The sequence below is a fragment of the Pteropus medius genome, unplaced genomic scaffold (genome assembly GCF_902729225.1).
Source record: "Pteropus medius unplaced genomic scaffold, Ma_sr-lr_union100, whole genome shotgun sequence".
In the NCBI taxonomy this organism is placed as follows: Eukaryota; Metazoa; Chordata; class Mammalia; order Chiroptera; family Pteropodidae; genus Pteropus; species Pteropus medius.
Genome location: NW_024344561.1, coordinates 507,899 through 534,640, shown reverse-complemented (window position 1 = coordinate 534,640; position 26,742 = coordinate 507,899). Strand labels below are relative to the sequence as shown.

At 47.9% G+C, this 26,742-nt stretch overlaps 1 protein-coding gene and 1 pseudogene across 13 annotated transcripts in view; both read left to right on the top strand.

Moving 5' to 3' along the window:
* The first annotated feature begins 7,235 nt into the window (after positions 1–7,235).
* SMARCA4 (SWI/SNF related BAF chromatin remodeling complex subunit ATPase 4) overlaps positions 7,236–26,742 on the top strand; it is an 82,265-nt gene continuing 62,758 nt past the window's right edge. For 6 of the 13 annotated variants that reach the window (XM_039873159.1, XM_039873161.1, XM_039873158.1 and 3 more), the window contains exons 1-6: positions 7,415–7,554; positions 21,587–21,839; positions 23,300–23,432; positions 24,217–24,621; positions 24,939–25,037; positions 25,981–26,239. In XM_039873159.1, the coding sequence (XP_039729093.1) occupies positions 21,618–21,839; positions 23,300–23,432; positions 24,217–24,621; positions 24,939–25,037; positions 25,981–26,239 (1,118 nt within the window). In that variant the 5' untranslated portion in view covers positions 7,415–7,554; positions 21,587–21,617. Of the gene's footprint in view, positions 7,352–7,385; positions 7,555–21,586; positions 21,840–23,299; positions 23,433–24,216; positions 24,622–24,938; positions 25,038–25,980; positions 26,240–26,742 lie in introns of those variants that run through there. The other 7 variants (XM_039873157.1, XM_039873156.1, XM_039873160.1 and 4 more) reach the window with 7 other exon arrangements.
* Positions 18,500–20,716, top strand: LOC120610843 (ubiquitin-40S ribosomal protein S27a-like; annotated as a pseudogene).

The window sequence follows — 26,742 nt, the reverse complement described above, 5'->3', positions numbered from 1 at the left end:
AATTTCCAGGCTGGGGGCCTGCCTTACAGGTGAGATTTCAGACTTGCCAGTTCCTACAATCACATTAAAATAAACCTTTATCCATCTAAATATATATGTATACTCTCTCCTCCCCCCTCCCCTCCTCGAGAATATAGTCTCTCTGTATTTTGTTTCTCCAGAGAAGCAGAATCAATAGGATGTATATATGTATAACCAACACCTTACTGATTCTGTATCTAGAGAATCCTAACACATCCTCTGAGCCATGTGAAAACTATGAGAAACTCCCACTTCATAGGCCAACAGATATGCAGGATGTAGACATGAACACAGACTTTGAGATTGTTAAAACCAAGAGTGAATTTTATTTTCTCCTCGTGGGGAGTGATGCTGTGAACATCTGGTCTTTTGTACACCTCTGCATTCACAGCACACCCTTCCCCATGCACCTCACATTATCCTTCCCACCTGGGAAGGCAGCAGGGGCTGGTGTCATGGCCCCATGTGGCAGATGGGGAAGGTCACTTGGTCAAGGACACATGAGATGTAGGTGGAGCCTAATGTGATATAACTCCAGGCCAGGGTCCGCGCATTCCCCTTACTGGCCTCTGAGAAGCTGGGGGTATAATACTGAGTCCTCAGGAAGCATCTTGTAGGCACAAATTCCACGTGAGAGGCAGAGGCCGCATCAAGCCACCCCGAGAGCTCCCCTCTTGGCACCTGTGCGCTCATCTTCCTCTCATCCATGCACCAGGAATCTGGTGTTGTGCTAGGTGCTGGATACATGGGTGATGGTGACAGACACAAAGCTTATGTTCTACCATGGGGGATGAGAACCATGAAGGAAATAAACTGGGAATGCAGGATGGGGCATCTGTGACATTACGCAGGGCCTCTGGGAGAGGTGTTGGGAGCACATGGGCAAAGGCCCTGAGGCAGGAATGAGCCGGGTTTGAAGAACAGTGAGCAAGGAGGCCAGCGTCGGAAGTAGACTGAGGCAGGAAGAGGGTAACAGGAGACCCAGTCAGGGAAGGAGCAAAGGGCCTGTAGGCCCCTGTGATTACCAACTTTTGCTTATTTGTTTACATTTTTAAAATAAACTTTATTTTTTTAGAGCAGTTTTAGGTTCATAGCAAAAGTGAGCAGAAAGCATAGTATTCCCATATACTCCCCGCCCCCACGGTGTACAGACTCCCCCACCGTCCATATCCCCCACCAGAGTGGTGTATTTGTTACCAGTGAGGAAACGTACACTGACACATCATCATCACCCAAAGGCCACAGTTTATATTTGGGTTCACTCTTGATGTTGTACATTCTATGGGTTTGGACAAGCATAGAGTGACGTGTCTCTACCACCACTGTAGCATTCCACAGAACAGTTTCACTGCCCTAAACATCCTCTGTGCTCTACCTGTTCATCTCCCCCTCTCCTCTAATCCCTGGCAACCACTGATCTTTTTACTGTCCATCGTTTTGCCTTTCTCCAGAATTTCATACAGTTGGAATGATACAGTATGTAACCTGTCCAGATCACCTTCTTTGACCTAGTAATATGTATTTAAGGGTCATTTCTTTTTAGCACTGAATAATAATAGTCCGTTGCCTGGGATGTACCACTGTTTGTTTATCCATTCACCTGTTGCAAGATTTCTCTCTTTTTTTTTATTTTTTGATTTTTATTTTTTCCTCCTCTTTAATTCCTCCCCGCCCCCACTTCCACCTCCGACCCATGGATGTTGCCATTTCCCTTTTAAGAACTGGATCTCTGAAGGCCAGGTGTCTCCTCCCACGCGCTCGTGGGGTGCACCCGGGGCCTGGCACATGGGGTATGGTCCGTGGCTCCACCTGGGGCGTGAACCCAGGACATTCTGCGTGTAAAGCCGATGTGCTAACCACTACACTATGGAGTCACCCCCTGCAAGATTTCTCGATCACTTTCAAGTTGGCAATTATGAATAAAGCTGTAGGTTTCAGTGTGGACATGTTTTCAACTCCTTTGGTTGAGCACCAAGGAGCATGATTTCTGGGTCATATGGTAAGAGAATGTTTAGTTTTGTAAGAAACTGCCAAACTATCTTCCAAAGTGGCTGAACCATTTCGCATTCCCATCGGCAAGGAATGAGAGCTCCTGTTGCTCACCTCCTCGCCAGCATTTGGTGTTTTAAGAATTTTGGATTTTTCTCATTCTGATAGCTATAGAGTAGTAGCACACTGTTGCTTTAATTTGCAATTCTGTAATGATATATAATGTTCAACACCTTTTCATATGCTTGTCATCTGTATACCTTCCTTGGTGAGGTGTCTGTTCAGGTTTGTCCATTTTTAAATTAGGTTGTTCATTTTCTTATTGTGGAGTTTTAAGAGTTCTTTGTGTATTTTGGATAACAGTCATTTATCAGATCTGTCTTCTCAAACATCTTGTCTCAGTCTGTGGCTTGTCTTCCAATTCTTTTGATGGTCTTTGCCTTTTATTCTTGGCAAGATGGGAGCCATTGGAGGGTTTTGAGCAAAAAAGGGACATGATGGAACTGAAATTTTAACTACTGTATAATATCCAAGTGGTGGTGTTTGAGCGGCAATTTTCTGGAGCTCAAGGGTAAGGTCCAGGCAAGAGATAAATTTGGAAATCATCATCATGTAGATTTTTTTTCTTAAATTAAGAGTCATATAACATAAAATTAAATATTTTTAAATGAACGATTCGGTGATATTTAGTATATTCACAATGTTGTGTAAGCACCACCTCTATCTAGTTCCAAAATATTTTTATTGTCCCAAAATAAAATCTTTTACCCTTAAGTAGTTACTCCCTCTACTACTTTCAGCCCCCAACAATTTGCTTTCTGTCTCTATGGATTTGCCTATTCTGGACATTTGAAATAAATAAAATCATACAATATAGTCTTTTCTGTCTGACTTCTTTTGCTTAGCACGTTTTCAAGGTTCATCCACAGTGTAGCGTGCTTTAGAACTACATTTCTTTTCATGGCGAAATATTCCATTGAATGGGTAATACCACAATTTATCCATTTGTTTGTCGAGGAACATTTGGACTGGTTCCACCTCTCGGCTACTGTGAATACTGCAGCAGCAATGAACATTTGTTTAGGAGTATTTGTTTGAGTACCTGTTTTCAATTCTTTTGGGTAGATACCTAGGATGTGGATTTTTTTTTTAAGGTCACAAGACTGGAAGCTAAATGGGTAAATGTTAATGGGTAAATGAAGACCAAGGCCTGAGTTCTGGGGCAGTTCATTTTTAAGAGGCCAGTATGAAGAGGAGGAAGCTATAAAGACCCTGGGAAGGAGTAGCCGATGGGGTGGGAAGAAATCCAGGAGTGTGTGGTGCTCTGGAAGCCAAGCGAGGTGACTGTTCTGAGGGAATGTGTCAACCATTGCCAACAGGTCAAGATGAGAACAGATCCCTGAATTCAGAAATAGTAGGTCCTTGTGACTTTGGCAAGAGTCATTTCTGTGGAGTAGGAAAGGCCCCAAAAGAGCAAGTTTAATGGAAATTAGAAAAGACTTAAATAGAGAGATATACCATGTTCATGGAAGACTTAATAGTGTTAAGATGGCGATTTTCCCCAAACTGCTCTACATATTCAAAGCAATCCCAATCAAAATCTCATCACACTTTCTTGGGTAAAAATCGACAAGCTGAATCTAAAATTTATATGGTAATGCAAAGGGCCTAGAGTAGCCAAAACAATTTTTTAAAAGACCAAAGTTGGAAGACTACCTGATTTCAAGACTTATTATAAAGCTACAGTAATCAGGATGGTGTGGTCTTAGCATAAGGGTAGACCTTATTGATCAATGAATAGAACAGAGTCTAGAAACAGACTCAACTGATTTTGACAAAAATGCCAAGGTAATTCAATGGGTAAGCAGCTAGTCTGGAAAAACTGGTGCTGCAATAACTGAATATCCCTTTGGAAAACAATGAACTGTAATCTTACCTCATATCATGTACAAAAATTAACTGGAAAAGTATCATAGATATAAATATAAGTGTTAATGGCATCTGTTTTGCTTAACCTGGATTTCAATGTACAGTCATGAACACTGGAATCCAGATTAAGCAAAATGGATGCCTTTAGGATTGTCCCCAGTGGACATCTTATCTTTCAAACGGAACTCCTGATACTTCCTTGCCAGAGTTTCCATGTCCCCATTGTCCCAGCTGCAGAGAAAGCTGGAGTTAACTTTTTTAAATAATTTTTTTTAATTTTTCAATTACGGTTGACATACATTATATTAGTTTCAGGTGTATAACACAGTGATTAGATATTTATATAACTTACGACGTGATCATCCGGATAAATGTCTGGATGTACTTGTACAAATGTACTTGTCTGACACCATACATAGTTATTACAATACTACTGACTATATTCCCCATGCTATACTCTACATAAGCGGTCCCCAACTTTTTTCACACCAGGGACTGGTGCTCCTATGAGAATCTAATGCCTGATGAGCTGAGGTGGAGCTGAGGTGGTGATGCTAGCGCTGGGGAGTGGCTGCAAATACAGATGAAACTTCACTTGCTCACCCACTGCTCACCTCCTGCTGTGTGAGCCAGTTCCTAACAGGCCATGGACCAGTACTGGTCCACAGCCTAGGGGTTGGTGAGCCCTGCTCTACATCCCTATGACTAGTTTATAACTACTAATTTGTACCTCTTAATCCTCGTCCCCCTTCACCATGGCCCTGCCCACCTTAATCCAGCAACATCAAAATGCTATGAGTTTGTTTCTGTTTTGTTAATTTATCCAGGTGTAAATTAAATCCTGACATTTATCTTTCTCTGTCAGACTTACTCCACTCAGCACAATACCCTCTAGGTTCACTCATGTTGTTACAGATGGCAATATTTCATTCTTTTTTTATGGCTAATATTCCATTACATGTATGTACCACTTCTTTTTCACCCATTTACCCATTGATGGACATTCAGGTTGCCTCCATATCTTGGCTACTGTAAATAATACTGCAATGAACATATGGATGCACATGTCCCTTCGAAGCAGTATTTTGTGTTTCTTCAGATAAATACCCAGAAGTGGGATTACGGGGTCCATTCTTGTCTCTTGTTATAGCCTTTGTTTTAAAGTCTATTTTGTCTGTGTAAGTATTGCTAGCCCAGTTTTTTTTTTTTTTAATTTCTATTTTCACAAAGTATCTTTTTCCATTCCTTTACTTTCAGTCTGTCTTTTGATCTGAAGTGAGTCTCTTGTGGACAGGATATGTAAGGTTCTTGCTTTCTTATCCATTCAGCCACCCTGGAGTTTACTCTTGACCCTCCTTTACCTCTCAGGTCCACACTTCCAATTTCTACCTATTCTTCCTCCAACTCTCTCTACCTCTACCACATTCACTCTAGTGCAAACCACCACTTTCTCTACTCTGGGCCACTGCTATGGCCTAAGGACCTCCCCACTTCCTCTCTCCACTTCTTCATCCTCTCCGCCAGCCCAGTCTCCACCCAGCAACCAAAGCAGCCATGGGATTCTGATTAAAACCTTTCAACTGCTTCCATCTGTGCTCCAGAAAATGCTGAAGAACCTCACCACAGTCCACAGGGCCCTGCCTGGTGTGTCTGCTGATCTCTCCTTCAGCGCCACATGGGCCTTTTTCTGTTCCCATGTTCTTTTCCTATTAAAGGTCTTGGCACATCCTGTTTCCTCCACCTTGTGTCATCTTCTTCTTGGCTTTCACTCATCCTTTGGGTTTTGGCAGATATACCTCTTCCTCAGAGGTCTAGCTGATTCCTCAGTCCTAGGAAGGTCTCATTTTATGACCTCATCACACCCTAGGTTTTTCTTTCATTGCACTTAGATTTTCCTATTGTGTATTAGTATGATCACTATGGCAGATAGTCAACTGTACTCATGGACTGCTTCATGGTCAGGAACCCTGCCTTCTCGGTGCATCACTGTAGGCCTATGACCACCTCAGTGCTTAGCATGTTGAGCACTTAAGTAACATTATTTAAATGAGAGACTGATGTTTGGACCCCACTGGCCAATTTACTGTGTGCAATACTTAACATTAGGAGCTAAGGTTTAAAAACCTCCCAGGAGGCCTGCTTTTCATAGATGCCATTGTTTCCATTTTACAGGTGAAGAAAGGGAAGTGTAGGCAAGTCAAATAAACTTGCCTAATGACCCCCAGCTATTTACAATGGAATCAGGTTTCAAATCCAGACCTTTTTGACTTCAGCATGAGATCTCACCTTCTGCTCTATCTTCCAAGTGGTTTACCTTGGGCTTTGAAAGACTCAACTAGCTGATGCAGGTATGATACACACTCAGTAGGCAGTCTCTTTATTATTTCCATTTAAAAAAATGTTTAGTATCTAATATGCAGAGGTGACAGGAACCATGCTAGATGCTGGGTATTCACTAGTGACTGAAATTAACATCTTTGTCATGGAGACAACAGAAAGAGGGTACCCAAGAAATGTGAAGGAAGGGAAAAGGAGGCAGTGATACAGAAGGCAAAGCTTGAGGTGGTGAGTCACCTAAAAATGAGTAAGAGACAAGGGTAGACACAGTCACAGGCTGTGGAAAGTGACCTTGGGGAACGCTTGTCCAGTTGGGGGACTAAATGAGGTGGCGCTGGAGATACTTTCAGAACACATAAGAGACCACATACAGGATCCTGGGCCCAGGATCTCTCCCTCACTGCTTCATTTAAAATTTCCAAGCCTGCCAAGTCTCCGGATCAACACAATGTATTTTAAACTGCACCACTAGGCAGTTTTTTGTCTGTTCCGTGCTGCAGAACTCCGTCTGGGACACAGCGGGTTAACGAATATTTGCTAAATTAACAGCAATAGGTAGGCTTAGCAGAAAAGGCAGCGACCTGTCGGGGCCCACCTGGCCTCACCGAACAAGCCCTGCCATCCCCCGACCAGGGATGAAAGAGACGCCGAGGCCCGCGCTGGGCCGACTCTGCTCAACTTCAGTCCAGCCTCACGCTGGGTCTCAGGTCTTCATTCCGACTCTTAAAGCCACTCCGCGACCCGTTCCAGGTAAACACCACCGCCTCTCTATCCCATCCCCCAAACACACGCCTCCAACGCCGCCACCGCCGCAGTGGCGCCCGCTCTGCGCACGCTCGGCGGCGTGGAGACGAGCGGCGTGCGGAAGACGGAGACCCCTGTGCGCAGGCGCAGATCCTTCCTGGACAGAGGTGGGTGGTGCGTCCGTGGGGTGTGCTCTTTCTGTCCGGACCCACCTTCCCTGGGCTCGAGCGGACGCGCCTGCGCACTGAGAGCGGAAGAGCGGGCGGGCGCGCGCACGAGACCAAGCGGGCGGCGGAAGCGGGAGAGGCCGTCTGCGGGGGGAGGGGAGTCGGTGAGTGCGCGCGCAGCGGGGGCGCGGGAGCCGTAAGGGGGGGGCGGCTGAGGCGGGCGCGCGCGCGAGCCTTACCCTCGCTCCGTGGCGCCGGCGGCGGCTTCTTTGTTTCGTGAGGAGAGGCGAGAAGCCCACTCTGCCCCCGGCCCTTGCGCAGAGGGGCGGGGGCGGCGCCGGGAAGGCGGCGGCGCCGGCAGCTCCGGGTAAGGAACGCGGGCCGCGGGGGGAGCGCGGCACGGGGCTTGGGAGGACGGTTTGAATGGATCCGAAGCGCCAAGGGGGGTGGGGGCCGCTGGCTCCCGGAACGGGGTCGGGGTACGGCGGCGCCCGAGGGTCAAGAAGCTCGGCCGGTACCGCGCGCGGGGAAAACCACAGTGTAGCGAGGCCGCGGCTGCAGCATCCGCGGGCCGGCGGGCTGGCGGGGTGGGGGCCCGGGCCGCGTGGAGGTCGCGCGTCCCCTGCGCGCGCGCTCGCCGGGGTCGCCGGACAAAGCTTGCCGCCCCCTCGGCCGGCCAGAGGTCTCCGCGACGGCTGTAACAATAGCCAGGCGTCTGGGATTTTCTGGCTATGTTGTAAAGCGTCCGACCCGAATATTACCTTTTTGGCGAGGCTGCGATCTCAGCTCAGTAGGAAAAACCTCAGATGTGTTCAGTGTCGCCTGGACACCAGCCCCCTTGTGTTAGCCGACCTAAAATTTTATTTTAAAAATCAACTACTCTAGATTTTCAAGGAAGGATAAATGTCTCACCCCATCCCTTGCAAGTAGTGACTTCAAAATGTTTGCCTTGAGTGGGGTGTCGGCAAGTGGAGAAAGACTCGGGAACTGCTATTGAAAGCTCTGTGTGTGTGTGTGTGTGTGTGTGTGTGTGTGTTTGCATCCTTTTTTCCCCTTCCCATTTGATTTTCCAGATTAAGCCTTTTATTTAAAACAGAGCTTTCAGGAGAGTGTTTTGTGCCGGTCTTGAAGCCACCAGTCTTGATTTTTTACCCTCAGTGAATCCTTGGGAAAGTAAGAGCCACTTCCCAGGAATTTGAAACAAGTTTTCAGTTCGAATTGACCGAATTAGGGTTCAGTTCCTGGCGCTGTCCGGTCATTTAGCTGTGTGACTTTAGACAAATAGTTAATCTCCCTGAACCTCTTAGTTTCCTCCTTTGTGAAATGGGAATAATGTCACAAATGGAGCTGATTAAACCTTGTAAAATGGTTCCTGGCAAGTGGGAAGCCCTCCTTCATTGTTCAGCAAATATCCTCTGAGTCCCTACTGGCTGTCAGATGGTTGGAGGTCAGATGCCCTCAGGGTTCTCTCCAGTCTTGTAGGGGAACAGTGTTAAGGTAAATGTGGAACAACTCTCCTTGGCCCATCATTTAATCCTCACAGATCTGTGAGGGGAACACAGTGGCTGTCCAGGGAAGTGGTTCCAGTCAGAGATCAGGGAGGTTTCGTGGAAGAGGGGTCCTTGACTCAGAATCAGAGAGGATGCGCAGGCTCATATTTTGACTACCCTGTAACAGTCATTATTCCCTTGCTGCATTGGCTCATTGTCTTGATCCTTTCCCATTTAGAAGTTAACTCCAGTTTGTAATTACACATCCATCCGTTCTTCTTTGAGGGCTATCAGAGCAGGGATGGTGTCTCCTGCAGTATTCTCTGGGCCTGGCCAGCATGGTGGGCCCTTAACAAACATTTGTGCAACGAATGAAGGGCCTTTGGGAGCATTGACTGAACATGTGTGTCCAGTGCTTGGCACAGGATGGGGCCTGGGTTGTGAACAATAAACATTAGTTGCTGTTGTTGGTTTTTAACTTTCCAGGCCATTGTTTCCCGAACCTCATTTCCCCAGAAGGAGAGTGCAGGGCAGGTAGGTAGTGTAGGGTGATGGAGATGAGTTTCGTTTCTGGAATCAGACCGCCTGGATTCACACTCACCTCTCCAAATCTTAGCTTGACCTCTAGCAAGGCACTTACCAGTAGGTTTCCCCACTTATGAAACAGGTATGAGTGATGTCAAACAGTGGTTGTAAGGGTTTAATGAGATAACATGTGAAGCGGCTTAACACACTGCAGCATCTGTCATATAGTCAGCTAGTTATATATATTTCCCTAATTTGCCTTAAAAATAAATGCAGACATAATTGTGAAAATAACAAATGTTTCTCCATGTACCCTCTAAAATCATTTTGTGTCCAACTCTTCAGGAGACGTTAATCTTGCAGGTTTTTGTGTTGGGGGTGGGGTGACATCAGAGCTGTGGAGACATTATCAGTGTGGTCTCCAAACTTTGTGAAGAGCACCCCACATAAACTCATTTTTATTTACATACCTTTGCCATTCCTTGTGAACCCTCGAAACACTAGGAGGTAACCCTAGAGCAGATGTGCGAGGAACTAGGTATTTTGGGTGAATGTCTGATGAGAACAGAATTCTGCTGAAGAAACTGACATCCAGGGATATTGCTTCACTGGGGGTGCTCCAGTCAGCCACCCTGGGTTTGACTCCCGGCTTTGCCATTTGTCTTTTTGGTGCCTTAGAGAAATGGAGGTGACAATGCCTGGCACATAATAGGTTCTCAGATTTTCCAGCTAATTTTGGCCTCAGTTATCAGGGCTTCTGTGGCACAAAGGGACCTGTTCACATTGACAGTAGACTGAACATAATGTGAATGGTGCCCCCTGGAGTTGTTCAGAAAGTGGCCCACGAGGGACCCATTCACACTGACCACAGAGAGAACACAGTGTGAATGGAGTTGTGCAAGAAGCAGCCCAACCACTCATTCCCCATTCATACAGCGAACAAATGTGCGCTGAGTGCCTCCCACGAGCCAGGCACTGCTGGGGGCTGGTGATTCAGCTGGGAACAGGCAGACAAGAGCCCTGTTCTGGTTCGCTTTTATCCATCTCCTTATTTGCAAAGGGGGACAATAATAGTATCCAACTTGTAGGATTAGTTTCAAGGACTAAATGACAAATGTAAAGTGCTTAGTAGGGTGCCTGGCACCCTGTGCTGGACGCCTACAACATGTCGGTGGGTATAGAATTTATTTTTGCTCCATTGTAATAGTTCCCTGTGTTTTCAAGATGGTAACGAAGGTATTAGCTCCTCCATCTTGTCCTTAATACTTAAAAATGTGTGCTTTCCAATTTCACCATAAGGCATTGGAAAGGGGGAAATGTGTTTAGTGGCATGGCTTTCGAAAAATGTCAAACGTTCATTGTCCATTTCACATATTTTCTCATAACTTGTAACAATGATTGGAACACCAGAGCAAATCAAAGTTTTTTTAAAAAATTAGGATTGAAGAAATGTGGAAAACCTATAAAAAGGAAGTAACACTGCTAGAATATGGGGGGAAATGTTCGAGGGAGAACATGTCAAAATGGAGTCTGAGGCTAAATGGAGCTGCTGTTGCTGTCGCCCTTATAGATGTCATCCGGAAATATTAGGTTCAGGAATATCACCAGTGATATCTTGGGCAGAATTTTCTGTTAGTTGCCTTCTTCTGCTATTAACTTTTAGGGATATGGATTGGTGGGCATGAGAAATTCAGCCTCTACTCACCTTCCTTCGTGGGAAAGGGCCTGGAGGGGAATGTCAGGTGTAGCAGGGTTTGTGGGGAGATCAGATTTCACAAAACAGAGGTAAGGGAGGGGATGCATCGGCTTCTCTCCAGTTCTTTCAGGGCAGAGGCTTTCTTTAGAAAACAGGTACATGTTAGCAGGGCATAAACCTGCCTGGCCCCTTCCTGGCCTTTGCACCCCAGTGAGTTTCCAGAGCTTCACTTTGAGACTCGATTACTTTGCTAAAGGGGAATGTCTTCATTTTTTCACGTGGACGCTTGTTACTGGGAATAGTCTGAGTTTTGCCCAATGTAAAGTTAACCAGCCGTGAGTGTAATAAAGTAGAATGGACCCCATTTTTAGTGGCGGTGGCCTTTAAAATGGCTCCTTGGGCTGGTTTAAGTTCTTTAACTGCAGGTCACGCCCCACTAGCTCAGGAAACAGGTGGCCGCATGGCAGTTGCTGCCTCACCTGTTACAGTTGGAGGCTTGAGGGGGCAGAGTTTGATGTGTGCCACCCTGACTTGCCTGGAGGGTCCCAGTAAAGTAGCACGGTGGATGGTTTTACTGTCTTAATGGTGACGCTGAAGCACAGGAGGCCACTCACTGTGGCCTGGGAGCTGCATCTAGCCCTGGTGACCGTGGATCACAGCCTGGGCTGCGGGTACACTGAGCGGCCTTGCCACCCTCCACAGAACACTCCCTGCATGCTCCTCCCTGTCGGAGGGCTTCTCTTTGTCTGCACCCCACACCCTTCCAGGTTCTCCTCTTATACTTTCTGACCCTCAGCCTGAGTCAGTTGCTCAGTCAGACCTGAGGCAAGACTCTACTCCCTGTGTGGCTGTGGGCGGATGACTTAGCTTCTCTGAGCATACAATTCCGCTCCTCCCGTAGTCTCCCCAGTTGTCAGTATCAAACAAAGGGGAGGTGAGTTGGTCACCTTGATCATCTTTGACTCCTCTCACCCCCATATCTGTTCCATCAACCTGTCCAGGGAAATCTTCTGACACCATCATCACATCAAGTCTTTGCCTTGCCCAGAACATTCCAGTGGTTTCCCATTGCGCCTTGAGTAGCCTTCTGCCTCCTCACCATTGCCCTCAAGGCCTATGGTCTGCTCTCCCACCCATGTCTGACCTCGTCTGCCATACTCCTTTCACCTGCTCTGCTTCAGCCAGGTCCCACCCCAGGGCTTTTGCACTTCTGCCTATTGGTAGCCGTGTGGCTCCTATTTCACTTCTGGTTTCTGCTCAGATATGTCCTGATCGCTAAGATCACCCCTGGCCACTGTGATTGCAAGAGCACCTCCGTCGGCTGGACCGTTAACTCTGCTTGATTGTTTTTTCATAGCACTTCCACTACATGATGTCCTGTTATTTCTGTGCTCATCTCTGTCATTCGGTTATAAGTCTCACAAGGCAGGGACTTTGTTCTCTGCTGGATGCCCAGCATCTGGAACCTTGCTCAGCCCAGAGTTGGGATTTGTGGTGGCTGGGAGGGCCTGTCTCAAGTGTACCATACCTCCTCACCCATTCTTTCACTTTCCGAGCTTGCGGGAGTGCTCTGTTCCCCTCTCCACGGCTCACGTATCTTGCTCAGCAGTGCGTATATAGGAGGCACCACAGCAGACCCAGTGGGGAGTCATGCCATCTGTCTATGCTTGACCAGCCTTAAAAGGGGAGCAGGGTCAGGACAGATTTGTAAAATTTGTTGCAGTTACTTGATATGTTTATGTCGATGTGGGTCATAGTCAAAAGAGTTTGGGAAACATCCATCTAGTGGATAAATAGGATCTGTTTGTAGTCTTGCAGCATAGACACTGTACCTCCCTGCGTGATTAGAGTGTGAACTCCCTCGGGGCAGAAAAGCAGCGAGGTTGTCATTTTCTTCTGGTGTGTTATAAATGGAGAGGTGCTCTTCAGTGGTTTTCAAGTTAGTGAAAAAGTTTTTAAAGGTAGGGGTAGATTTCAGAGAATAAATTCCCAGTGCTAAAAATAAAACTTGGTAACAATTTGGTTTGTCTACCTTTTAGGTAGAACTGAGAAGACACTGTAATTGATCTTCATGACATGACTTTTTCCTTTCTGAAATGTATTCCCTTTTAAGTGTAGGGCAAAACCTTGCCCTACACTTAAAAGGGAATACATTAATTATATTGTAAGGAAAATGCTACAGGACACCCAGCATTGAGGAAGCGCAGTCTCAGGAATAAGCCATTTCTGCAGGGTCCCTAAGACCACAAATGCCCCGCTCCTTAAGTCCTTCCAGGTATGTGGACTTGAGCACCCCACACCATCGCTCTAGTGTGGGAGTTTTCTTAGTAGAGGTTCCAGAGGGAAATGGTTTGTATTTTAAATATAATGAATGGGCTGGTTTTGCCCAGCTGCCGTGGGTGGGTTTTTGAGCACCCCGCTGTGACTTACCTGCCGTGTTTTGTCTGCTGCTGAACCCTGTCCATGAATGAATTTCTCCACGCCTCAAAACAACATAGCAGACATCCTCAGGCCAACCTGAAATATAATGCTGTTTCTCTGGCAAGATTTTAAAACAACAACAACAATTCCAGCAAGCAGATATTAGAGGGTCGTGATTGCTTGTTAGCAGTCTGTCCTGCCATGGTGGCTGGCCACCAGGGTTCTTTTTTATTTATAAGAAAAAGGCAAGGGTGTTATGAAAAAAGAAACTAGACTTTTAATTCTCCAGCAGTCTGGTTCCTCATTTGAATGTCGACAGACATTTCTATTTTAAATAATAATTTTGATGAAGTTGAAAGTAGATGGAAAGTAATGTTTCATCTTTCTCTTTTATTTCCACAAAGATACTCGCTGGGCATCTTTTCTGGGTATTTAGTTCCCTGGTACTTTTCTGATTTAGATTTTTCTTTTCTTAAAAAGTGTTTTCTAAAACTCTTATTACAGGACGTGGTTCTGTAGTGTAGCGGTTAGCACGTCTGCTTTACATGCAGAATGTCCTGGGTTCGTGCCCCAGTGAAGCCACGGTCCGTGCCACCTTGAACAAGCCCATGTCTGATCTCGGAAGATAAGCAGAGTCGAGCCTGGTTAGTACTTGGATGGGAGACCACCTAGGAAGACCAGGTGCTGTAGGCATAAATAATAAAAATAAATAAAACTCTTATTACAAAAGTAATAGGTGGTTATTAAAAAAAACAACAACACAAAGATAAAAACATCAGAAATCTGTGCTGTGGAAAATGTAAGTTCTCCATCCAGAAAGACCTGGCCACTGCTGAAGACAGTTTGGTGTATGTTTTCTTTGGGCCGGCTTCTGTGCGAGGATTAACTGTATACAATATGGTTGACTCTTGAACATGTGGCGTTTGGGGTACCCCGCTCTTTCCTGCACAGTCAAAAATCCACATGTAATTTTGACTCCTCCAGAATTTAACTATTAATAGCCTACTGTCGATCGGAAGCCTTACTAATAACAATCGATTAATATATACGTTATATGTATTATATGCTGTATTCTTATACAGTAATTTAGAGAAATGTTATTAAGAAAATCATGAAGAGAAAATATGTTTACAGTATTTATTGAAAAAATCTGCATATAAGTCAGCCTGCACATTTCAAAACTTGTGGTTCAAGGGTCAGCTGTATTATTCTTACCAAAGTGGGATTCAGGCCAAACACTTTGACTTTCTTCTCTCTGCTTCGTTTTGGACCGTCTTTCTTTATTCATATCCATAGAGTTACGTGCACGGAGTTACCACAGTCATTTTTAATGGTGCCACAACTACTGCAGCATGGATTGCGGATTGTGTGGGCGTTCTGATTGGCAAGTGAGGTGATATGGCCAAGTCATTTCCAGATCCTTTGGCCCTGGGAGCCTGGGAGCCTGTTTCCATTGTGTGGCCTCCTGAATGTCTTAGTTTTCAACTTTTTGTTTGTTGCCCTGAGTTGTTTGACTTCCCATCACATCCTTTCAGGCTGCCCATCTGGGTTCCCTGGTTCCCTTATTGTGGAGCCCCAAATGCACCCAGCCTATGGGCCATACGCACATCAGTTAGGCTCCCAGACACACGTGCTGGTGGTTTCGCCATTTTGGCCCCTGCATCCCTTTGTCCTTCATTTTTTTCTCATCTGCCTAGGTGTAGCTGTCTGGTTTGAGATGGACTTCAGTGTTGTGTGAAGTCGCCCTCCTTTCCCAGCCCAGATACCAAGTGACTTGTCCAAGAGAGACTTGTCATGAAAGACCAGGCAGCACCATAGAAGCCACCCGAAACCCCAAGGCCTTAGGATGACCTTGGGGACCCAAGGAATTTTCTGGAAAAGCCAATTCTTTAATTTCCTGTAAAGAAAGGGCAGGGGTGTTTGGTGATGAGGGAAAAAGGGGTAGGGAAGAGGGGTATTCCTTACCCTCAGATTCCACCTCTTCTGAAATTCCTGTCTCGCCCTCCTGGGTAGGCATCTCGCTGGAGTATAGTGGTACCCCCTCCCATATCCTCTCCAGCTCTCAGCAGAACCAGGCCCACACCTCAGAAAGGGTTGGCTGGCCGAAAAGTTGATAAAGGCTAAGCAAATTTTGTGACAGTGGGAACCAAGAGGGCGAGGGAGAGTTTGCAGCAGCCCAAATCCTGCCCATCGATTGCCAGGCTGGACATCGTTTGCACAGGGCCGTGCTGGTCTTCAGGCAGCCACTGCTCCTCCAGTTCAGCAAAACTGCCTTGTGCAGTCTCTGCTCCTTAAGGGGAGGAGGGAGCCTTTTGTCTTGAGCGCTGAGGGATGGGAGCATTAATCAAGGTTTGTCCAGCCAGGAGGCTAAATTTAGGAAGCAAATTCTCCAGAATGGTTACTTATTATGTGGCTGGTTTACTCATCTCTGTGTGGAGGAGGAAGGTGAAAGGACTTAATGTGCATGACACTTATGAGGCAGTAGCAACAAGCAGTAAGCAGCTGCTCAGTAAATGTGAAGACCTTTGATTTCACCAGCAGTGTGGTCGCTCTTCCTGCCTGTATGTGCCTTGCGTGTGTTAACTCATTTGATGCTGGCTGTGACTCCCAAGGGAAGAACTGGCCTCAGCTCTAGCCTGCAGAAGAAGAAACAGAGGCTCAGAGAGGTTAAGTCACTCATCTGGTGTCATGCACTTGGCAGATGACAGAGTTCATGCTCAGAGTTTGGGTTCCACAGCAGTGAGTTGCACCATGACCTTGTCTTTGTGACCCCAGCTCCTCCACTGACCTGCCTTGTGGCTTCTGAGCCTCAGGGACCTCTCTGTCTGCAGGGCCAATGATAGTCCTTTTGCGTAGTGTGGTGGTCCTCCCCGCCAAATGGGCCCACAGCCCTGCTTCCCTCTCTGGCTGGCTCTTCCTCCCTGTGATTTCTTTGTGACTGATACATCCTCAGCAGTGGTAAACCACCAGGGGCAGGGGCAAGTCACAATCCCCCTGGATATTAAACTATTCCTTCTTTTCTTTCCCATGATCTTGAAGTAGTAGAGGAAAACCTGTTTCTTCTGTTCATACTTCTGACACTAAACATGGTTTTTCACACCAAGCAATTCTCCAAGTTTTTATGGACATCAGCTGGCTTCAGTTCTGGCAAGACTAACGAACTGGAATTGGTGCAGACCCCACAGGTGAAGGGCTCAGTTCTACAGGGCTGTTCCTCACTGCTGATGCCAGTCACAAGTAGTGGGCCCTCAGGTTACCACACTTAGCTACAACTCGGGAGTTCTCAGAACCCCCTTCTCAGTTTTGAAAATATGCTGGAACAGCTGATAAATTTCAAGGAGACATTTACTTATGTTTACCAGTTTATTATAAAGGATGCAGATGAACAGCCAGATGAAGAGAAACATAAGGTGAAGTCTGGAAGGGTCCTGGGCACAGGAGCTTCTGTCCCTGTGGAGTTGGGGTGCACTACCCTCCTGGCATGTGGACATGTTCACCAACCCAGAAGTGTTCTGACTGTGTGGTTTAGTTTTTATGGAAGCTTCATCATATAAGCATGATTGATTAACTCAATCTCTAGCCCTTCTCCCCTCCCCAAAGGATAGGGGGTTGGGCTGAAAGTTCTAAGCTTCTAGCATGGCTTGGACTTTTTGGCGACCAGTCCCTGTCCTGAAGCCCTCTAGGAGCCGCCAACCAAGAGAAGCCTCATTAGATAAAAGACACATCTATCACCCAGGAAACTCTTAAGGGATTTTGGAGCTCTGTGTAAGATACTCCCATCACTTCTGTCACTTACGAAATTACAAGGGTTTTAGGAGCTTTTTCAGGATCCAGGGTCAATGAACAAGATATTCCCCAGTCACTTGGGAAATTACAAGGGTTTTAGAAGTTCTATGTCAGGAACAGAAGGTAAAAACCAAATATGTGTTTTCTCATTATGTCACAGGTAGACAAAGATTTCTTAAACAGGACCCCAAAACAACCATAAAAGAACAAACTTGAAAAATCAGACATCATTAAAATTGAGAACTTCTGATCATCACAAGGTACCAGTAAGAGCACAAACAGCTCTTAAAACAGGACTAGGATACAGTAATTGCAACTACTTATTCCCAGTAAAATGTTAGCAAAAATGTACAGCCTTTATAGAAGCGATGGGCAGTAAGACTGTGGAAAGGTGTTCCACACCAGTAGTCACAAGGGAAATGCAAATTAAGACCATAATAAGGTATGATCATACACCCACCAGAACGTTAACAGATTAAAAAGAACGACAGCACCAAGTGCTGGTGTTGATGTAGAGGAACTGGAATGCTTACGCACTGCTGGGGGGCGGGGGTGTGGAATAATAGTCCTAATTTGGAAAACTGGCAATATCTACCAAAGCTATATTTAAGCATTCCTTATGACCAACAGTTTCACTATTGGACACCCAAGAAAAAGGAACACCCGTGTTTTCCAGATGACATTGTTCATAGCCACTTTATTCACTCTAGCCCAAACCTGTAGTTCAACATCTGTGAACAGGACGTATGAACAAATGACCACTACACCCAGTAACATGGAAGTTCATCCCAGTTGAGCGAAAGGACACTGCTGTGTGATTTTCTTTTAAGATGTGGTTCAATAACAGGTGGAACCAACCTACAGTGATGGAGTCAACGCTGTGGTTCTGCCCAGGAGGGTGGTCTTGACTGGCTGTGGGGCCAGGGGTGCCTTCTGGGATGTCGGACACGCCATGTCTGATCTAAGATTTATCCAACTGTGTACCTACAGTTGGGGCACTTTAGATATGCTACAACTCATATGAGTAAAAGTAAAAAGTCCCTCCTCGGTACTACCCTGAGTACCAGAGAGCCACTCCTGGTTCCATTTACCTGTTCTGTCCACCATGATGGTGCGTGTCCACGTGCGGCACCAGCACCCTCATCGGGCACCTCAGTGTTTGATGGAGCCCTGCCCGCTGTGCTGCTTGGGACGGTTTTGTGCTGTGTCTGTACTTCTTTGAGTCTCCTTTACTGTTGTTACTCCCCACCTGTGTCTGAGCTCTCACTCCAGAAACAGGTTTGCCGGGCATGCACTTACTTACCTGCTTTGTTTCAGCCTGACCCTTCAGAGGTGGCAACTTCTGAAGCAAATATTTTAAAAAGTGTGGTGTAAAACCCCATGCTTCTCAAAAGCGGACGTTGCCATATTTGAGCACAAAAGTCTTTTTCAGTGCCTTCTAGTATCTTTGGTGGCTGCTGTGTGTCTTTGATGAAGTTAGCACTGCTGAGCGGAGGCAGTTAATTCCTAGAGGTACCAAACGCTTTGATGGGACGAAGGTTTGATTCTAAGTGTAAACTACTTTAGGAGCCGTCATTCCAAAGGCACTTCCCAGTGTTTGCTCGTCGTCATGTCCACCTTTAGCCAGAGAGGCGATGTTCTCTAGGTGGTGTGGATTGTTTTGCTGTCAGTTTCAGTAGGTCTGACTTAGAATAGCGACCTCCAGGTGAGAAGGAAACCCTGAGCTGCCGGGCGCTGCAGGGTTCCTTAAGGATTCGCAGGGTCACTGTCCCTCTTCTCGCCTCACCACAGTGCTCTGTAGGTCTGAGGAGGCCTGTGGAGGTGAAGGGGCCAGACGGGAGCCCTGGAGGGCCATCATTGTCCACCAGCCACAGCCATGTCCATGTTGTTCGGCTTCCCACCTGTGAAATGTGACTTCAGGTGCTTCCTTCCCCAGACGAGAGGTTTTGGACTCCAGAATCGGCATTCTTAGCAAAGGAGATACAGGTCACAGACCACTATCCCATAGCAGACTGAGGCAGTGTCTCGGCATCAAACAGGATCTTGTTTCTGTGGCAGGATGCGCGAATATTCACACAGCTGAATCAGGTCAGATTTTGCTTCCAAATGAATTTGTCTCAAATATATTTTCTTAAAGTTTGATTTTTTTTTTTTCCATGAGCTTATTGGATTGGATTTGTGGGGAAGGCATTGTGAGCAGACACCAGTTCTCCAGCACTCTTGTGAGGCTGGTTTACGGTCCAGCACTGAGGCTCCTTGAGCTTTGGGGGAAATCCAGGGTGCCCGGAGGACAGAGAAGCGTTTTCTCGCACGTTCGGGTCCAGCCAGACCCTGGTCCACATCCTGTTGAGGTTTCTGATCCTCTCTGCTCCATCTGTTTGGTTATGAAACTGGAATGAAGACGTTTGGGCTTTTGATCTATTATTGAGGAAAATACTCCCAACCTTTAAAATTAAACCTTTTTTTGAAAAAAGAGAATTACTTTCCGATCCACCATCTGCAGTGGAACCGCAGCCAAGATGCAGATTTTTGTGAAAACCCTTACCGGGAAGTCCTTCACTCTTGAGGTTGAACCCTCGGTTACAATAGAAAATGTAAAGGCCAAGATCCAGGATAAGGAAGGAACTCCTCCTGATCAGCAAAGACTGACCTTTGCTGACAAGCAACTGGAAGACAGACGTACCTTGTCTGACTACAGCATTCAAAAGGAGTCCACACCTTGTGTTGAGACTTTGTGCTGGTGCTGAGAAAAGGAAGAAGTCTTCTGCCACTCTCCGAGAGGAATAAGTGCAAGAGGAAGAAGGTTAAGCTGGCTGTTCTGAAATACTGTAAAGTAGACGAGAATGGCAAAATCAGTCACCTTTGTTGGGAGTGCTCTTCAGACGAATGTGGTGCTGGAGTTTTTATGGCCAGCCACTTTGACACATTATTGTGGCTAATGTTGTCTGACCTATTGCTTCAATAAACTGGAAGACAAATAATTTTATATGGGTTAATAAAAGACATGAACTAAAAAAAAAAAAAAAAAGAATTAAAAATGTTCCTACACTTCTTGACAGAATTCACCCCTTAGCACGAGAAGTGCCCAGTAAAGTTGAGGGGCAATGAGATTCTATCCCAAACCCCAAAAGTCCACAGAAACGAAATCCAGATTCGTGACATGCCATCAGAAGAGAGGCTTTTCAGTAACTCAGGACATGCAGAACAAGAGAAGGGGAGGTGGAGCCATTCGAGTTCATGTTTCGAAGACTATTAAATGATAAAAATGGTCATAGATATGATTATATGAAGAAAAGCTTGCCTACAGTGTATTAAATGATTCTGTTAAGAGTGTGTGTATGTGTCTGTATGTGGAACAGTCTAGAAGAAGGAAGGCATTGAAATGTGGCAGGGCCCATCCTGGATGGCTCAGGTCCATCCTCACTACTCTGGGGGCTCTGGGGTCTTTGAGGAGCCCCCTGTTCCTCTCCTGGCACACCTCCTCTCTGCCCTGCTGGGAGGGGTCGGAAGGGCAGCGCTGCCTCTTTCTTCCCCTCTGCAGGACCAGCAGGTACTTCTGTTTCTAGTGGGATGATGGGTGATTTTAAGCTTCTATATTTTTTTTTTATGTTTTCCAGATTTCAGCACTGAGACTGTATTACTCCATCATGATGAAAGAGGTTGTTAAAAAGAATTTTGCTTAAGGCCCTGTAACTACATAACAGATTAAGGGTTACCTGAAAATTGAGCCCTTATTGTAGAAAGGATTGATAAAATTTATCAGCTCATTGTCCTATTTTAGCAAGCATAATTTAACATCATTGGGTGATTTTTAAGCTCTTTTATGGATCTTGTTGGAGGCTCTGGGTAATAGTTCTGGGTGTCAGTTTTTAGTTTTCAGCAATATTTATCAAACTGTAGACACTTGATTATCGCTCTTGAAGTATTTGATATATCCGAGTGCCATCATTCATGTAATACCTCTTTTTAAGTGAACCTATTTTTTCAAATTCATTTATTTTAAAGGAAACTTGGTCTCGCTGTCTTAAATGGAAAACCAGTGTCACTTTCCACAGTTATTTGTTTCTGTTGAGTTTATGAGAAACCAGTCAGATGCTCTTGCCAGCAAAGGCTTTGAGCCTTAGTCATGCTCTCCTTTTTTGTTAAATTGGGAGGTGAGCAAGCATTAGAGCAGTATGGTGTGAAGTGCTGATCAGGGTCACCCTTTATTGTAATCAGAAAGATGGCGAGGGAAGCGAAGTCCCCCTGCCTCCTGAGTCCCACCTTTTCCTCAGGGGACTTCACTCTGATTTTGTATGCCTGATGTATGACCTCCGTCCAGAGGAATGGAGGAGAAAGGTCTGCGTGACGGGGGCTTGTATGTCAAAGGTACCAGTCCCCTGTCAGATGGGTGCTTCTGACATGACTGTAGTCTTCCCGCAATGCCCTGACCCACGCAGCCGATGGCCGTGATCCACAGACTAACCGGGACTTCTTTCCAGCAGGAGACCACTGTCCGCAGCTCCTGTGAAGATGTCCACTCCAGACCCACCTCTGGGTGGAACTCCTCGGCCAGGCCCTTCTCCAGGCCCTGGCCCATCTCCTGGAGCCATGTTGGGCCCTAGCCCGGGTCCCTCCCCCGGCTCTGCCCACAGCATGATGGGGCCCAGCCCGGGGCCTCCCTCAGCAGGACACCCCATCCCAAGCCAGGGGCCTGGAGGGTACCCTCAGGACAACATGCACCAGATGCACAAGGTAGGGAGCCCTGGGGGCCCACTGCCCTGATGGGGTCCATGCAGTCAGAGCTGGGAGGGTGAGCCATGTCCCCTCACCCCATTCTGATGGGAAATGTGGTAACATGGCTCCTAAGTTGCCTTTTGTTATCAAATAAAAAGGTCCAAGTCCCTAAAATACAGCTTAGGGCACGTGGTCTCGTCTACGTTGTTTGCTCTGCGTACCCATGTAACCCGTGGAGCAGGCAGTGGGCGCCCTTTGTTCCCATTTGGTCCCACTCAGTTGTTACTGTCTCACCACTTACCTGACCTGACCAGGGATGCTCTTGCGAGTGAGGTGAGAAAACCTCCGTTAACACAAATAGTTTTCCTTCCTTTCTCTGTTCCTGGGAAGCGATTGGAGGGCATGAGGAACTTTCTTCTTGTACATACTGGCATCGGCAGGAAGGGCTGCCGTTTTCTAGCCTCAGGGACCACAGGAGGCCCTCAGGTAGAAGATGCAAATGGTGCGGCCTGGGGCCAGGGACCCCTGGTAACCGTCTGGGCTCCCTGCCAGGGCCGTCCATGTGCTTGCACCCCGTTCCACACCCAGGGCTCCTGTCCGCCTCTCGAGGGCCCCACCCTTGTCTGGCGTAGGCTGCTGCTCCTCATGTCCCAGCCAGGCACCCTCTCGGCTTCCTCTCACTGCACACACACAGCTGCAGTTGATTTGGCTGGGTCACCCATTAGACTAAGTTCCCAGAGAACAGGACATTGCGTTGACCAGGGCCTAGCAGAGTGCCTTGGACGGGTCTTGGAAAATGTCCACTTTACTAGCCATTCCCAAGGGGAAGTGCTTAGTGGTGAGCACTAGGAGGGAAAATAGGTGTCGTTCTGCCAACGTCTGATAGTGCTTCCTAGGAGGCACAGCAAGATGCCACAGACGGCCTTCCTCCGAGCTAGCAGGCAGGAGGCTGATTCTGGATCAGTGAGAGCATCTGATGTATTATTAACTTACTCCTGGGCAGAAGTTTCTGTTTCTCCCTCTAATGTACGGTCTCCCAAGGAAGAGGTTCCCTGAACCAAAGATTTGTGGTTACAAGGTCTCCTTGTGACAACAGAGTCTCGAGTTCTAGCTAAAACTGCCCCTGACCAGGAGCTGTCACTCATGTTTTTTCCTTGTTGGAGTTTGGCCATCTGAAACTGTCTCCTTGCTTTCACCAGGTGCCCTGATCCAGTTGTCCCCTTGCTCCTGACTACCAGTCTCCTAGGCAGTCATCCTCCATTGGGTGGCATTATTTCATGCATCTGCTTGACACCTAAGTAGCTGTCAGGACCGTGTCTTAGACCTAAGCTTCTCGGTTATGTGGGCAATGCAGGAAATGCCACGGCAACATTGGTGGACTTTTTCAGTGACATTGAACTTCTCTCGGGCAGTGCTTTGCTTTGCCACCTCCTCACGTCCCCCCTGGCTGATCCTGCCTTGTCATTGTCCCCTCGTAGCCAATGGAGTCCATGCATGAGAAAGGCATGTCGGATGACCCCCGCTACAACCAGATGAAGGGAATGGGGATGCGGTCAGGGGGCCACACAGGCATGGGGCCCCCGCCAAGCCCCATGGACCAGCACTCCCAAGGTATTGTTTTGCTTCCATTATTTCCTTTTGTTTGTCACCCTCTAGGAGTTCTGAGTTCATTTTCCTAATCAGGTCTCCCACAAGTGGACAGGGAGGACCCAGGACAGTGGGAGACCCTGCCATGGAAGGTGATTGGGCTTGGGCTTGGCCAGTGCCTGTTCGACATGTCTTGTCTCAGATTGGCCCCAGAAGAGCGAACGCTGGTGGGAAGGAACCGTGTTCAGTGCCGAGTGTGAGATGGCAGCTGGGCAGGGCGGGCTTCTCAGGCTAGCACCTCTGGTGCCATCCAGGAGCGTATTAGAAATGCAGATTCCTGGCCCCATTCTAGACCAGCTGACTCGGAATCTTGGGTGTGGGGCCCAGTCTCTGCGTTAAGAAGCATTCCCAGGTGGTTTTTCTGGAAGTTTGAGAAGCGATGGAGTAGTTGACATCCTGTTGTCAGGGGCTCCCCAGGTAACGGAAGTGAGGGGAATGGGTCTGGCCAAGCAAGGGGTAGGCTAGCAGGCCCACAGAAAGCCTGAATCTGTATAAACCTCTCTACGTGAACCATCAGCAGCTTACTGACAGGTAAACCAAACAAAACCCACCACTTGGGCCTCCGGTCTGGCTGCTGGTGTATACCTTCTGGGTTTCTCTTGTTTGAACAAGAAGGACAAAATTTGGCCATCCCATGTCTCAGGGTAGGTGCCAGTATAAGCCTACTGGAGGAAAGATGACATTTTTGCTTTAAAAGTCATTGGACATGTACTACCAAGTGACCTTTCGGATCTGCATTTCCCTGCAGGTTACCCCTCACCCCTGGGTGGCTCCGAGCACGCTTCTAGTCCGGTTCCAGCTAGTGGCCCAGCCTCAGGCCCTCAGATGTCATCCGGGCCAGGAGGAGCCCCACTGGATGGTGCTGACCCTCAGGCTTTGGGGCAGCAGAACCGGGGCCCAACTCCATTTAACCAGAACCAGCTGCACCAGCTCAGAGCTCAGATCATGGCCTACAAGATGCTGGCCAGGGGACAGCCCCTGCCTGACCACCTGCAGATGGCAGTGCAGGGCAAGCGGCCGATGCCTGGGATGCAGCAGCAGGTGCCAACACTACCTCCACCCTCTGTGTCTGCAACAGGACCTGGCCCCGGCCCCGGCCCCGGCCCTGGGCCAGGCCCAGGACCAGCGCCTCCAAATTACAGCAGGCCTCATGGTAAGGCCCACCATTCATAGCCCTCGGGAGGGATGGATCTCTCAGCAAACTGACCAGAGCCAGGGCAGCAGCGTCGGGCAGACCTAGGCTCTGCTGCCCATGGGTTTCCCCTTTGGGGATGGCACAGTGCCCGGCACTTGGGCAGCAGGGCTGTTGTCAAGATAAGTGCTTTTTCTGCAGCTCTCCCTCTCTCCCCTGATGTCCACACCGAAGGGCTTGTTGGGTGTGTCCCCTGGAGATAGGGCTGTCTTGGGGGTGCGTGTCGGTAGGAGCACAGGATACATTTTATCCTCTTACTTGTTTCTTTCTGTGTGTAGGCATGGGAGGGCCCAACATGCCCCCCCCAGGACCCTCAGGTGTGCCCCCTGGGATGCCAGGCCAGCCCCCCGGAGGGCCTCCTAAGCCCTGGCCTGAAGGTGAGTTCCCTCTGTCTTGGTGACATGTCAGTGCCTTGACTCCTGTCACAAGCTTGCGCCATGGAGACCCTGAAATAAGCCTGGTCAGAGAGAGAGAGACAGCTGAAGGACAAATCCTCACTTCTGATGTCTTTGGGTCTCACCTGTCCCTGGTTATTTTCCAAAGGTTTGGGTTGGTTCCATTCCATGATTCTTGCCCACCCTCATTCTGTGGGTTGCAGAGATTTTGGGGTTTAATTTGATACCAGGAAAAGGAGGATATGAAAGAATGAGTCCACCGTGACACCAGTGAGAGGCTGTGGGGAGACAATGCTGCAGCCACAGACATACTCCTTTAGGATGTGGTGCCTCTGAATCTAGAAGTCTCCGCTGACCCATCTTCCTTCCTCAGAATGCCCCCGCAACACTGTGGGAGACAGTGCCAGGGCGGCTCAGAGTTCTGTCTCCTCACCATGTGAGGCTTCTCTGGCTTCTGTCAAATGTAGTCTGCAGGTATTTGGGGGTCACTTCTGTCGAGTCAAACAGTGGGCAAAATGGACTCATTTCCCATTCTCTTAGAGCCTGAGGTTTAGTGATGGGTATTGATGAGCTAATTATTAAATCAGATTCTGTAGGAATCATGGTAGAAGGAAGTCAGGAAAATGCTGGTCCTGCGAGGCCACAACCCAGAAAGACCAAATTCAGGGTTGGTCCTTAGCTCAGTGTGGGGCTTCAGGGAAGGGCAGGTAGGCTGAGAGCTGGAAGAGGCTTGAACCTTGAGGTAGCAGGAATGCGGAGACCCCTGAGAGAGAAGCTGCCTGCCAGTTCAGTGAGGGATGGAGAGGTGGGGAACGGTGGCCCTTGCAGTTTGTTCCCAAGGCCACGAACGCCCAGCAGGATTTCGTTTGCATTCGGAGTTGTCCTGGAGCTCAGCTCTGTGCCCCTGCTGCTTGACTGTCCCCAGGACCTATGGCGAATGCTGCTGCCCCCACGAGCACACCTCAGAAGCTGATCCCCCCTCAGCCTACGGGCCGCCCCTCACCTGCGCCCCCAGCCGTCCCGCCTGCTGCCTCCCCTGTGATGCCACCGCAGACGCAGTCACCAGGGCAGCCAGCCCAGCCTGCCCCCATGGTGCCGCTGCACCAGAAGCAGAGCCGCATCACCCCCATCCAGAAGCCGCGGGGCCTGGACCCTGTTGAGATTCTGCAGGAGCGGGAGTACAGGTGAGGGCGCTGCCGCTGTCTAAGACCACCCCTGGGGGCCGCCCCCAACCAGGTCGGCCCCAACGCATTGGTGTGGTTCACAGTGCTAAAGGCCAACAGGATATGCAACCAGAAATCACCCTCTGCCTCTGTCCCCAGGGTCCCAGTTCCCTGGTTGGCATGTATCCTTACAGAGAAATTCAGTGCGTATGCAGGCAGACAGGTCCAGGTAGCCGAACTGTCCTCAAATGGTTCATGATATGTGCACCGTTTCTCCCATAGAAACACGTTATAGAGATCATCCCCCATCTGTCCAAAAGAAGCTTTTCTTTTTCCTAGTGGCACTGTCGTCATTTATTCAGACTATTCCGTCTGCTCATTAGATTGTTTCTAATCTGTCATCAAGACAATGCCATAAAAAAAGTCCCCTTGCACGTGTTTCTCATTTCACATGTGTGCACATATGTCAGAGTAAATCCCTGAAAGTGACATTGCTGTGGTGTAGGGAATGTGCACAGGGAAAT